The sequence below is a fragment of the Hoplias malabaricus genome, chromosome 2 (assembly GCF_029633855.1).
Source record: "Hoplias malabaricus isolate fHopMal1 chromosome 2, fHopMal1.hap1, whole genome shotgun sequence".
In the NCBI taxonomy this organism is placed as follows: Eukaryota; Metazoa; Chordata; class Actinopteri; order Characiformes; family Erythrinidae; genus Hoplias; species Hoplias malabaricus.
Genome location: NC_089801.1, coordinates 29,983,602 through 29,999,060, shown reverse-complemented (window position 1 = coordinate 29,999,060; position 15,459 = coordinate 29,983,602). Strand labels below are relative to the sequence as shown.

General features: G+C 38.4%; 1 protein-coding gene across 1 annotated transcript; it reads left to right on the top strand.

Annotated features, from left to right (window-relative positions):
• Positions 1 to 3,509: 3,509 nt before the first annotated feature.
• ptger4b (prostaglandin E receptor 4 (subtype EP4) b) lies at positions 3,510 to 14,157 on the top strand. Its single transcript, XM_066660008.1, has 2 exons — positions 3,510 to 5,575; positions 9,597 to 14,157. The coding sequence occupies exons 1-2, from the start codon at positions 4,736 to 4,738 to the stop codon at positions 10,206 to 10,208; spliced, it is 1,452 nt and encodes a 483-aa protein (XP_066516105.1). The 5' UTR covers positions 3,510 to 4,735; the 3' UTR covers positions 10,209 to 14,157.
• The last annotated feature ends 1,302 nt before the right edge of the window (positions 14,158 to 15,459 follow it).

Sequence of the window (15,459 nt, the reverse complement as noted above, 5' to 3'; positions counted from 1 at the left end):
AGTTGTTTATTCAGTAGCTTTTAATTCAAAAGTTCCAGTTCCACCTTAAATTCTGCAGTAGCCACAGGCCCCTAGAATGTAATTGCTTCAGGATTTGGTGGAACTGAGAATTGTGAGACATCAATGAACTTCTAATGTTCTACTATGTTTTATGGTTGTTATGAAGTACAAGGACATATTGTATTGAAAGTATATTAAAACTAAGTTAATCAAAGTTTATTAAAGGAGAAAATATTGATGTCTGTGGCTTTGTTTGTTCAATTGCTCCATCTTACTAAATTTCTTCCCTACGCTCATTTGCTATTTTTAAAATATATATACAATCACCTTTTCCTATTTATATACAATAACACTTCTATATTTCAACAGTGCAATAGTGTGTGTATAGTGTACTGTAATGTATACAAATGTAATTTAAGTACTGAAATTATTTATATGTACATATGAAATAGTTTATATTTACACACACACACACACTGTGAGGGACTATGCAACCTAGGTATGTGATATGAAAATAAACCTGATTTGATATGATTTGATTTTACCAGATGATTTTACTACATAGCCCTGTCCCTCAGCCCTGCCCTACATTCCCAAGAAGAATTTAGACAGCCCCTATGCAAATAGGGCTAAGAGGTAGGACAAAAAGGTGTAATGTGATTCACCCTATGTCTCCATAAAAGGAACAGAAGTCTACATCATGGCTCTGCATTGCATAAAAGAAACCTGCGTGTTTGTGTGTGTGTGTGTGTGTGTGTGTGTGTGTGTGTGTGTGTGTGTGTGCATGTGTGAGTTTTATGTGCATTATGTGGGGGAAAAACATCCACATGATTATAAAAAAACCATTGCACCACGAGTGAAATCTTAGGAAAAATGATGCTGCTTTCATGCTTTTATTAGACTCTCTAAAAGACCTCAAAGATTCCGAGTGGTGTCTGAGGTCAGATTGATTAGATTAGATTAGATTAGGAAATATAAATACGCAAGTGTTTTTGTATGTTTTTTGTTCCAAAACTGTGAGTAGTACTAATTGTATTATTATTATTATTAGTAGTAGTAGTAGTATTTATTTTTTTTTAATTACTACTACTAATAATAATAATACAAAAACACATGCACACACGCACGCATGCACACACACACACACAGAGTTCAATGCATGCTGCTCAAACATCTGTGGTGAGGGACAACATGTTATTGACTTCAGCTAAATAAAACCAGTTATATTACTTCTTACCACATGAGTCATTTTTACAACTAATGCCTACCAGAGTCTATATATAATAATCTGTGACGGGACATATAAGTATCATAGAACTTGGCCAAGAGTTTATCTTCAGCACATGGGAAATAAAAGCAATGTTATTGCTGTTTATAGTCAACTTAACACTGAGAAAATTGGGTGGCAATTCACTTTGAGAAGTGCCTATTATATTGACCTATTATATTGCCCATGGCCTTGATAATGTGTGAACACAGACCTGTCCAAACATTGGCTTTTCCTGAAGAGAATTGCCTAATGTGAAGTGAAGAACATTCATGGAAGTGAGCAAATTGGGCGGCTTGTCATTAAAGCATGGAATGGTGAAGACAACAAAGCGCAGATGTAGAGGATCCTGCGCAATCCCTTCACCATAGCAACACAATAAGGACTGTGTTATGTCAGTTTCTCTCTCTCTCTCTCTCTCTCTCTCTCTCTCTCTCTCTCTCTCTCTCTCTCTCTCTCTCTCTCTCTCCTCACACACACACACACACACGCACACACAAACACCATCCACAGTAGATCCCAGTTGAACTTGTGATGGATTAAAGAAATCTCTGAAGTGTGACATTCCTGAGAAAGTGACATTGGCATGCTGACAATTTTAAAGCTGTGTTCAAAGTCATGTCATGTGTATCTTCTCAGTTAAATTGGTCATTGTTTATTCAGGTGATGTAACTTGGTCATACGGGTTCTGTTTACAAGGCACAGTCACTCCATCTACACTCCATTCTGTTCTTACAGCTTGGGTTCACTGACATTCATCTGTTCTCTGTTAAAGACATAATTTGTGATTTTATTCAAAATCGCTTTTTATAAAATTCTGAGAATGTTTCCTCACCATTTGCTGCGTAATGGGTAAAAAAAACAATTATTTCCATCTTGTATGCTAGGCTTTCTCTCTTCAATAGGTAATATTGATTTTAGCTGTTTCTGATTATTTAAGGTGGAAATATCTCCAAATTCAGGAGACGGCTAACTGCATGAATGTAAACATATACTGAAAGTGCTACAAAACTAAACAACAGTTACAAATGAGTCTTTGAGGTCATTCAAACTGAATATTAACTTACAGACAAGTTAGACTTCAACCACGTACAAAACAACAACTATTTTTTCCTTCCACTTCCACAGACGCAGAGCTTCTGGACATAAACAGACCAGAGAGAGCAGGGTGTCCCCACAATCATAGATGTCCCCATTACTTGGTCATTGTACTTTTCACTGCATGCTGTCAATTCTAATTGTAATTAAATTTTAATTGTATTATTTTGCTGTGGATGCATTCATGCAACTTACTTTATGCTTAATCTTATTTTCATTTTTTTTTTCACTTTAAAGTAGCAAACCTTGAGCACTCACCAACCAGGATCAGGCCTTTCCTGGACACTACTTAAATACCCTTTTAGGATTTAGTTCAAATGACCCTTCTTAGGTTTTCACAATGTTTCAAGTCTTTAACTGCTCCTGTTACATGTTTGGAATGTCTTGCAGGGTTCATTTCATCAGCTTGTTCTCTCTCTGAGAGAGAGGGAGTGGGGTTAGGGCCATTTTCTGACGCTCATGTTGTGGACAGCCCTTTTTAAAGCTTTGGTTTCTTTATTCCTGCTTTATTCCAGTAATCATCTCATCTCTTCGTTTACAGATTCACTCCAAATTAGGATCAAATGCTAACTCTCTGAATTCACCATGTCCTGAGAAAAAACATTTCTTTTCTGCACCTTTCTGCTGATGATACACTGCAGGGCTGAGATGACTGAGCAGGACATGCACATGTCTTTGAAGTCTTGCTTCTGTACGGGAACTTCATAACAACTACAAGTGACGTAATTACCCAGTTCAGTTTTCTCTGTGGTCTGTACCTGTTTCATTTGGTGCACTCAAAGTTTTTCTAAGAAACACACATATTACTGTACACCCCTGTGTCTTTGAATTGATGCTTCCACAGTAATAAAAATACATGCTTGCTAATGAAACAAATTCAAATACCTATGTAACATTACTTAATAAGGAACTACATTTATTGTCCCATTGCACCAGTCCATCACAGGACACCACACACATCCCCAGTCATTTAAACACTCACACACTCATATGTACAATATCACACAGTCAATCCTCCGACCAACATGTGGGAGAAAACCCATGCAGACACAGGGAGAACACCGTGAATTCCTCAAAGAGCAGTGAGACAGGGTTTGAAACCAGGACCCCACTGAGCCATGAGTCAGAAGCCCAAATGATGTTATGAAATGAACATGAGTTAACATTTCCTCAAACTGAGAACAAACATGAATATGGCATACAATACAGAATCAGAGCGTTTACTCAAGATACGCTCAATATTAATTACCTATCTATTTTGACTTCTGCACACGGCTCTACGAGGGGGTTGATTGAAGGGTAGTAAGAGACCTGGAAGTGTGTGTGTGTGTGTGTGTGTGTGTGTGTAAGCGTGTGAGGAAATGAGGCGCGCGCTAGGGGCGGAGTTCAGTGTTGAAATCTCTTGAGCGCAAACTTCTGCCCAGACTCAGTGAGTGAGGAGGCGCGCGGAGAGCGCATCTCAGCAGCGCGTGGGCAACACAACAATGATCCGAAGTACTGACCAGCTGCCCACTCGGAGCACGAGGAATGGATACAGTTAGCCGGTCACAGTGCGCAACGGAGGAGTTCAGCCCGAGAGGACAAATGGTACGGGAATGCTCGTGAAGTGACTTCGCTGTGCTTTACTCTTCGTCTTTCCGTGACTTTAAAGATGCTTTCCGTCAATCTTTTTTTTTTTTTTGAGCAAGTTGCAGTACGACCTTAAATGTCAAGACAAAACACTGTAGGTGAACTTCAGTTAATATGTTCCAGTTTAAGTTCAACATGTTCCAGTTTATTTATGCTGTTGTTACGTAGTAGTTTTTGTATTGGAAGTTTAAAAAATGCAAATGAGAGGTTAATTATTCATTCGCATATCGACCAACAACACAGATCTGGACATTTGATGACGTAAGGTTAAAAATGGTCAATTGGTTGTAAAGAATCAAATTAACTGATCAATTCCTTTCACAAGATTCCCAAGCAATTTAACCCGTTCCTGCCTGTTGTGTTATTATCGGATAAAATTAAAGGCACAGCTTCTGGAAACAAGAGGTAGGACCATCTTGGCGATTACTTCCTGCAGTGTTTTGTGTTTGATTGTTTTTGTTTTGTTTTCGTTTTTTTTTTTCTTTTTTTAAGTTCAATATATACACATTCGCATGAATTTGCATTATTCTAAAGGAAGACTCTTTTGAGAGGACTTTATGGACGGCTCCAACAGTTAGGGAGAAAAAATTCAGCAAGAACCGAACCGGTTGAAGCAGCACTAAACCAACACTGACTGCCGGTAAAGTACTTTGCATACATTTGCATACATTAAACCGAGCCAGGACAAGGACTGCATTAGCGCCCGGTCTTAATGCTGGAATCACAGGTCTGTCACTGAAGATGACCACAGTCCCCAACAACACCACCACGACACAGCGGCGGGACCCCACCATCCCGGCCGTGATGTTCATCTTCGGCGTTGTGGGCAACGTCATCGCGGTGGTGGTCCTGCGCAAGTCGTGCCGGGAGAAGAAGGTGAGCGCCTTCTACACGCTGGTGTGCGGACTGGCCGTCACAGATCTGCTAGGCACGCTGCTCGCGAGCCCCGTGACCATCGCGACGTACGCGCAGGGCGATTGGCCGGGCGGCAAAGCCCTGTGCGACTACTCGGCCTTTGTGCTGCTCTTCTTCTCGTTGGCCGGGCTCGGCTTCATCTGCATAATGTCCGTGGAGCGCTACCTGGCTATCAACCACGCGTACTTCTACAGCCGCTGGGTGGACCAGCGCACGGCGGCGTTCGCAATTGGCGTCCTGTACGCGGTGTTCGCACTCTTCTGCGTGTTGCCCATCGCGGGCCTGGGACGCATCCAAAGACAGTTCCCCGGCAGCTGGTGCTTCTTGGACTGGCGCACCAACGTGACAGCGCACGCCGCTTTCTCCTTCATGTACGCGGGCGTGAGTACCGCGCTCGTGCTCGTCACCGTGGTGTGCAACGTGCTGGTGTGCGGCGCGCTCGTGGCCATGCATCGGCGCTTCGTGCGCCGCACGTCGCTGGGAGCAGGAGCCGGCGTGGTCTCCAGCTGGGACAGCAGCACGAACGCAGCCGCAGTGCGTGGAAGAGCGCACGCCGAGCTCAGGCGCAGGCGCAGTTTCGCGCGCCTCGCCGCCACCGAGATCCAGATGGTCATCGTGCTCATCGCCACATCCGCCGTCGTGCTCATCTGCTCCATCCCACTGGTGGTGAGTGTCAGGGGCTTGAATGTCAGGGGTCCATTGTAGTAGTCACCAATATTGTGTCAAGTACAGCAACAAGTTATTTTTAACCATAAAAAGTGTCAGGGATTTTTGGTAATGTCCCTAATATTACACAACTTTATATAGATGCAGTTAATAAATCATTATTTACTAACAAATAGGACACTGATATTTCATTATGAATATACACATTGTTATCAGTGTGTTAACATATTATTACCCACTTATTGCAAGACGTTAATGTAAATGCATCCTGGTTCTTTAAAAGATATTTTATGCAAATGACCTTATGGTTTGATTAGTCTATAGTCTTTGCTTCCAGTAAGAAATTATTGAAGAACCCTTAAAAGATTAAATATAAAATGGGCCATAACTTAAACAAAGGCCAGTTTTTTGGTTTTATTTTCCAATATGTCCGATTTAAAATGAAACATAATAACTGTGCATTTAATTATGAATTAGTTTGTTATGAGTAAGATGTATACTTCGAAACCACATGTCATTGAATAAAGGGTGGGCAGAAATTAGCATACAACAGTAAATAAGTGCAACAATAGCATGTGCAAAACTCAAGGATCACTTAATAAATACAAAACAAATTGCTTCGGGCAGAAAGCACATGAACCTGTCTAGATCATTAGGTTCCAAAAACTTCAACTAGGAGGAATTTAAACTGGAGTTTTTTGAAGTAGGTGTGTCAGAATTGAGAAAAGGTTCATATTTTCACTATATTCCTAAAAAATACCACTAATCAACAACTACACAGCTTGTATGATCTCCACAGAAAAACACAGGCAGTCCAGGATCATATTATCACAATGCTCAATGCCCAGTGGGAGCTAAAGGAGTATTAAAAATCCCCAGCAATTGGGTAGTGCAGCAGTGGAATTGTGTTCTGCACATTGATTGGAATTCTATCCAGTACTCCTGGGATGGGTTGGAATGGATTTTGTGATCCAGAACTAATCCTCCAACATCAATAAACCTAAATTTACCAACATTCTCACGGCTGAACATCATCAAATCTCCTCAGCAATGTCGCAAAATCTAGTGCAAAGCCTTCCCAAAGGACTATAAAGACTATTGTTGGTACTGAGTTCAGTGAAAGGTGATACTGTGATAGGGGATATTCAAAAAGCCCTGGTTCCATTTTTCTGCTCTGAAGTCCTTCATTGTTTTAAAGTGGCAGTGTCCATATATTAATGCAACTGATTTAAGGAGTTATTTGTTGTGTTCTTCAGTTACTTTTAGTTGATATGCTGTTCACATAGCAACAATACCCAACCCAACCCAAACCAAAATTCTCTTGCCTCATGAGCTAACGGAACATACCATATGCCTACTGCCATTATCGGTCAATGTGTATTTACAGAAAGTCTTCTGGCTTATTTAGAGCAGCCTGGAGATTGTGCCATGATAATAACCACAGTGCGTTTTGAAATCTGGATTAGGTGAACAAGTAATAGCACGCAGGGTGTAGAACAGTTATATAATTTTTTTTACAACAATAGGATTACGGCAGCTGCACAACTAAGAACCTATTTATTCAAGCTGTTTCATCACATAAAAAGAAGGCTAAATGCATACACAGAGACAAAGTAAGTGTTTCCATTAAATTGACCAGTGAGCACACACCATTGAGGTGAATACAGAATGAGAACAGATTATGAACAGCATAAGAGATCCCTCATTGGCCCCTCTATGGGACATTTCTACTTTAATTGTTCAATTTGCCATTGTTTCCAATAAAGTGGTCAGCAGTGTAAAAGCCAAGAGATTCACTTTCCACTTTACTGTGTCTTTCCCCATGCATAATTTGCATAGCCATTAGCCTGACCTCTAATTTATTAGTAATGCTGACCCCAGAAACACCACACAACAATTACCATTGCATTGTAACATTAGTGTTACTATACACCTCCTAGAATATATCTGGTCAAATGTGGTGAGGAAATAAGAAGCTGACCAATGCTAAAATGGTGTAGAGGGTGGATGATGCATCTTGCATGACAGATGGATTACACTGTCCATAGAAAACCCTGGGGTTGTGGCGCAGTGGGACTGCATTCTCTGGAAGTGAGATGATGTAAAGTCGCTTCTGTGAGTGGCTCGTGATCTGTAAGGGAAAGTCCAGAAAGTGACCAGTGAGGAAAGACTAGAGTGGGTGTGTCTAATAGAGCTTCCAGCAAGACAGACGAAGAGTAGGAGGTGTTGGAAATAGTGAATATAGAGCCATTTCGGACACCGTGGTAAATAGTGAAGAGGAGTCAACTCCAAAAGAATATTTTCTTCAAGAATCATCGCCGTGATGACTACAAGCAAATGCAGCATCTTCCTGTTTTTATTTGCCTGTGATGTTCTCTTTTCTAGAACTAAAAGATCATATATCAGTCTATCACATTATCGCTTAGTTATACATTGATGAAAAGGGCAGAACATCTTGTCAAAGTTCTTGTCTTCAAATGATTATTTTTATATAGTTCTCGTCTAGTTTTCATTGTGAAAAACAGATCATCAGTGAATATTTCATGTTATAGTTGAACAAAATTTACACTGCCTCAGAGCAGGTATGATTTGGCTGGTGGATCATTCTCAGCACTGCAGTGACACCGATTTGTTACTGGTGTGTTAGTGTGCTTTGTGGGGCGAGTGGATCAGACACAGCAGTGCTGCTGGACATTTTTAAACACTGTGTCCACTTCCTGCCCGTTCTATAAGACACAAACCTTGTGGACACAGTATGTGGTGCAACAGATAAACTACAAGCTAACTGTAGAACTACAAAGTGCTCTCGCATGGTCAGTGGAGCTAAGAGAATGGACAGTGAATGTAGAGACAATGAGTATGTCAATGTTATGGCTGATTGGTGTATGTTCTGCTATTGGTTCCATACTGAACCATTTTTGCTAGAAGGGTAGAGGAAGTGATGACAGAAAACAAGCAAACCAAGCATAGAAAGTGTTCCTCATCACGTAGCGATACTGTTTTCCCTGTGATTCATACAGGTATGATTGACGTAGCATGATGAAAGATGGGTTCTTTTTTTAAAAAAAAAAGTGTGATCTAGAAAACCTAGAGTGATTCGCAGAAACCAGGTGCATGCTTTTCTCACTGTTTGGAGACCTGTAACCGTCTTTAGATATGTTTTCTTACATCATCATAAACACTTCATCTCATCATGACATTGAGTTTGACCTACTTCCTCATGTATCTGTGTATACACTAGAGGTTAAGTGCACCATCAATTAGCTATAGAAGAACACAATGTACTGAGGAAAAAAACAGAGAGCAGGCTTTGAATTTTGCTTGCAGTAACTGTCAGACCACCATATAACTGAACTGTCATATATATACAAGAAACAAGAGACTATATGACCTGAAAAAAATCCCCACAATCCCTGAATATATTAGGTGTGCATATGTTTTAAAGCATTTGTGTTAACTTATAATTTTAATTCAAATTTTTAATTTAACATTCAAATCACTAACATCAAAATCACCACATTTAAATTCTCTAAACTAAAAATCACACATTTTTTTAATACAATATTAAGAACCAAGAAAAGAACAAATCGATGCAAATTCTTTTGCTGTGCTTTTTCCTTAAAGGAACACTAAGTAAGATTTGTAATTTTTGTTTCTGCTCCTGGGGCTCCCCCTAGCTTTATTTATCTTTACAGTATTGTACTGAAATCAGTGGTTAAGGGGAGGGAGCGGGGGTGGTTTCCTACCCTCCTACATAAGCTATATAGGGCAGTTTCTACAATGCTAAGCCTAGAGAAGCAACAACAGAGGCTCTGTTCTCCCTATTACAGGTCAGTAGAGTGTCACAAAGGTTTTGAAACTGTAATTTTAAGGTAAAAATATTACATACATATTGTTCCTTTAATGGAACTCAATATTTAATATCTGTGTAGTGTCAGAGGGTACATTCACTAAAAATGACTGAATAACTTGTAGCCTTCCAGACCATATACATGTTCCATTCTTGTCTGTCCCACTCTAGGTACGGGTCTTTGTGAATCAGCTGGATCGTCTGCCAGCGAAAGAGGAGATAGAGGGCAACCCAGACCTGCAAGCCATTCGCATAGCCGCTGTCAATGCCATATTGGACCCATGGATCTACATCCTGCTGAGAAAGACTGTCCTCCAGAAGCTTCTCGAGAAGATCAAGTGTCTTTTCTGCCGGATGGGAGGGCGGGGCCAAGGGCCAAGTCGGGTTGAGTTCCGCTGCAGGGGTGTGACACCTATGTCCTCCTTGGTTTCTCGTGATTCGCCCACCATGGTGACGCGAGAGTTGCGAGAATTGGTGGCCACCTCTCAGACGTACCTGTACCCTTCAGATCAAAGGCAAGGGCATAGGGGCAGCTTCCAGTTACCAAGAACTTTGCCATGTCCCACAGAGCAGATGCTTCTGCAGGACCCTGAGGAGATGGACCCTACCAGTAGACAAGGCTCCTCTGAGAGGACAGTGGGGGTAGACAAGGACATACAACAAAAAGGAACCCACTCTACATTGCAATCCCAGTCAAGTAGCTTGCAACAAGACTGCAAGCAACAGACTCTTCAGGTCACTTTCAAAGATGAGACACTGAACTTGCAAGAAAGGTGCATATGAGAGTTTCTTCAGCCAAGTAGCTTCATACAACTGCTGATGAATCAGCAGAAGGGAAATCACTTTAACAGGAACTTCACGGGGACTTGTGAAATATCCGCAAGACTGAAGCATTCCCAGTAACAGAGACAAACAGCAAACACTAAAATTAGAGACTCATGAGCCAGTGTGGGTTTTGCAAGATTTGTTTGGTAAAGAAACTGAAAAGGAACTAAGCTATTTAATTGCAACAATCACCAAACCCAAATAATTGTGAATTCAGGCAAGCTGCAAGAAAGGAGGCAGCTTAGTTTTGATGAAAAAAGCAGGCCTTATTGTTCAGTATTTCCTCCTAACTTCATGATATGCTAATATAGAAAGGATGTGCACTGACAGGGTACTGTACACAAGTCAGAGACCACTCTCCATTTATTTCATTTCCAGTCAATTGGTCGAGTACAAGCTGGTCATGTTATAATCTCAAAAACAATCTCAAAAATCCACTCAAAAACAAAGAAGCTATTTGTGTTCTCAGAGCAGCACACTAGCCATTCTAGACCTCACATAATGTGTTTGAGATTACTTTGAATGTGAGATGCAGTAAATGCAACCAGCTTCTAACACTGGACCTTTATGCTGATGGATAAATGATCTAATACCTAATGACCGTTATAAGTTATATCAAATTGTTAGGTTAGGTTAAGTTTTTAATTTTTTTGTGTGTGTATTGTAATTCAAAATCCAAACATTCTCCTACAATTTTTGTGACTTCACGGTAGCTTAATTAGTATTAGTTTCTTTTTTCAAGGAAAATTAACCTTAAAAATGATGTAGTTTGAAAATGACAAGCAAGAAGAATTTATTCATTGCTGCATTTGTTATGACCTCCATTCGTTATTACCACCATCAAGGAAAAAAGCATTGCAAAAGCATGTGCATCGATTTGTGATGTGCTTGGGGATAATATTGTATTCAAAGTATGTGTAGGTTTGATTTAGAAGATTTTAAAAATTGTGATTTTAATGCTAGCGGTTGTGAACATGTTTTATTTAGTTTTAGTTGTCTTTAAACAAATGACAATTGATATTTTTAATACTATGCAACAGTTTCCATAAATTGACAAAAAGGCAGGAGAAGTTTTACATTTTGAATTATAGTTATACATTACACAAAAAAAAAAAAAATTAAAGTGATTTATATGCCCAATAAATAAAAGGGTGGTCTCTGACATTTGCACAGGGGTTGTATGCTGGAAGGAGATTTAGAGTAACAGAGAGAGAGAGAGAGAGACCGACAGAGAGAGAAAGAGACAGACAGAGAGAGAGAGAGAGAGTCTGATAAATGACCCTTAAGTCATGAAGACATGAGAAAAAATTCTTGCCCAATTCTATCTTGAAATGGTTGGTTTAAGGTCTTTTTAGCTACATGAGAAAGCTGGGGTCTGACCCAGGGGACAGACGGTCGGTCAGGCTGGTGGAAAGGTTTCTGTAGAATTCTACACAGCAGCTGATTAATCATACATGGCTTTCCTGGCAGCTCGTGTAGGAACACATTGCGTTCATTGCGTATTTAGCGTTAAGAACATTTCGCCAGATCTCACCTGATAAGACAAGATAAAGTTTTGAAGACTTTGAAGCTACGTTGAGAAACACTAATAGTCACTCCCTCCCACAAGAAATGTCTGATTTACCTGATGAATTGTTTGACAGAAGGAAATAGCCTCCTTATTAAAAAGAAAACTTACTTGAGTTCAATAGGGAATTTTGGTTAAGCAGCACTCAACCAGACTCAGTCTGGCAGTTAGTTTACGTAACCTTGCTGTCAGAGATAATCTGAAATATTTACTTTTAAAGAGAAGGAAAAAAGCAATGAAGTCTACTCTTCAAGAATTTTTTTCGCACAGTGTGAAAATATTGCCAAAAAATATATAATTATAATTATGCCAAGAAGGAGATACAAGATTTAGCATCAACAGTGATAAGTAGCAATGTGAGCATGGGTTCTGTTTTTTCCTTCTCAAACTCTGAAATCTTAATTCAACATGAGAAAAAGATTGACTTGGAATGTTCTCACCTCTCCTAAGAACATAGTCTATGAATATAACTTGTGGTGGAATTAAACAAGGTTCTGCTCCTTGGGATGCACTGTAATAGAAATGAGCCAATACTAATTTCCCAATATATTGGTATTTGCCTCTGACAAAGTTGATATTTAAAAATTTCAAAATTCAAAAGCTTGTATATAATTTTAAACGTCTGCCAATATTTATGGTGTTAAAATTAGAATGGAAGACTACACTAGCTTCTAGTGTACAAATAAATATACCCTTCATTTAATTTAGAATACTAGTGAATTACTACAAAAATAAAACTGTATAAATGTCAACTTCACCTGAATGTTTTACACTTCAGGACTATAATGAACATGAAATCAAAGATTAGTTTTAAACATTGGTTAAATTTACCAACATACAATTTTTTGCAAAATTTGGGCTTACGTTATTTATGTATTATTATTTATTTTTTTACATGGCCATGATTGTGTTTTATTTTGTTGAAGAACATTTGCTGAAATTTTTTGAACTTCTTAATTTTTTTCCAAATTTCAAATGACTTAGTTTTTTAACTTTTTCATTGTTCATGAGAATACATAAAACCTACTTAATACAACTGTCATAAATGTTTAATGAAATTTTTAGATGTTGTCACAAAGGATTTCTTAGGTGTCATCTGCTTGTAAACAATGACCTTCATTTATTTTTTATTTCAATAAGCAGTGAATCAGTTTTTTGTAAACTACAATTACCGGTGTAACAGCTGGAAAATCCTCAGCCCATATATATCTCAATATACAAACATACAATGTATGCCATGTACAAAAATAGACATAAATTAGAAATTAAAAAGTAGACATTAAAATTAGTGAATTCAGCTACTGTTGGATGATTTATTAAGCTTAAGTTTCCAATGCTCAACACCAAGGGTCTAACAGAGAAAAAAATATCCTCCTTGGACTAGGCTGTATAGCAGTGGAATACACTGCCTTTTCAGGGATGGAGCTCTATCCAGTGCCTTTGGGATGAGTTGGAATGGTGTTTGTTTTCTAGAACCAGTCCAACACAAGTACCAACCTCATTATTGATCTTGTGTCAATACAATCATCAAATGAATGTTCTAAAAAATGACATCTAAAAAAAAAAAAAAAAATAGAGCACCTATTGATATGCTTTAATTCAATAGAAATATATTTATTATGCATCCACAAACTTTTGGCCATACAATGTTTGATCATATGTAAAAAACAATATTAAATCAACTTTGAATGGAGGTTAATGGGGGATTTCTAAAAAAAAAAAAGAAAAAAAAAGAGAGATACAAAGTTTAGTTTCTGACAGTGGCTATTAGTGGCTAATATTATGCATAGTTCCTCATTGATGATGAAGTGTATGTTACAGAGGTGAAGTGCTGAAAGACATGAAAGGTCATAAGGTGATGCTTGTTGCACATTTTTGTTTGGCTGAACCACTAAAATGTTGCTTCTTTCCATCTGAGTCTGAGATCAGATGCCTGGCCTCTGACTGGAGCCGTTGCTGTTGTATGCTTTTGTTAGTGATGTGAAAATGTGAACTATATCCCATTTGTAATTTAATTTATTATCCAGGGATTTTGTTTTGCTTCTTCTCTGAGAGAAGGTCTAGGTTGTTCTATCCATGGCACAACGTTACAAGGCAACATCTGTCTTTTCTGTCCTACTCAAGGCAACATTTGAACTAAAAATGGATTGTAACTGTTGTGTGCATGTGTAACATATATGTATTATTAAACATTAATATGACCATCACCACTTTCCACTGGTTTTACATCATAAATGTGTGCACAGTCTATTGATCAAGATGTAAACAAGGCCACAAAGAATCACTAAACTACAAAAGTAAGGAAAGGGTTAACATACAGACATTATCCACACACCATATCATATCATCCTCATCACCATCGTTATCATATATAACATGATCAGTATCATTTATCATATAAACATAGAATTAAAACAAATTGAACATATTATTTCTATTATTATTATTATTATAGTTGGTTTTTTTTCAACACAGCTTCATACACTAGCAAAGGGTAAATTTGGATATAAAAATTCTGGTAGCATTTTCTGATAGCATGGAGACTATAATGAACAGCAGAACATCTTCTGAAATGACTATACAAAAGGACATGTGTCTTATATTCAAGCCATCCATGTCTGTGTCTGTGATTGTGGGAAATGCTGTTCTCTCTGGTTTGTTTCTATTCAAAATCTTTGTCTTTTAAGGTAGAATGACACATAGTTTGTACATGGCTGAAGGATTTATTCACTGGTTGATTTAGCACAGAAACTCATTTGTAACTGGAGATGTTTAGTTTTGTAGCTCCTTCAGTAATGCAGTCATCTACCATATTGGGAGACATTTCAAACTCAAGTATTCCAAAACAGCATATATAAGTCAGTATTCCCCACATATAGTGCAGGATTAAAGGAATATCCTCATCTTGGTTTAAGCTTTTTGACCTTTGGAGGTCTCTCCATTGTCCAAAAGCCTTCCATCTGCTGTGATCTGAGAGAGAGAAAGTCTAGCTTACTGGACTGAGACTCTTTGTTTATTTACCCACTAGGGATTCATAAACATATTAGAAAGGTGAAGGAGAGCATGTGAAGGCATCCTAAAAAATTTATTACTTTTTTGATTAAAATGATATACAAATAAGTATAAAAAGACCCTGGAGCAGTGTGTCCTATTGCAACACCATGCTGTCCTTCTTTTATTTCAATATAACTTAATGTAACAAAACAATTGCTCATTTCACAATGTTTTGTGAAGATGTAATGATAAATTATGTTTCCAATTTATATCCAAAAATATTTAGGGTTTGTTTGCTGATGCCTAAGAAGTTTTTTTATGAAGGTAGTTGCATGAAGTGGTACATGGAAGGTAAAATTGTCACTGAGAAAAATGTAGCTATTATTTTCTTTGTATATTTATCATTAGCCAGTATCAGCATTACAGTTAAAATCCCACAATACACATAGAGACGTGGTTCATTGATTCTGTAGGTTATATAAATGCTTATAACTGAAAGCATAGTTGACCTCTGCTCACTACCACCACTGTAAAGAAATCATGATAAGCTTCTCTTCAGTGAATTATTATTAAATACTATTTCACCCTTTCACACATCTTTTAAGGTGAAGGTAAAAGTCAGAGTGCACATACTCTGTTATGGTGTGT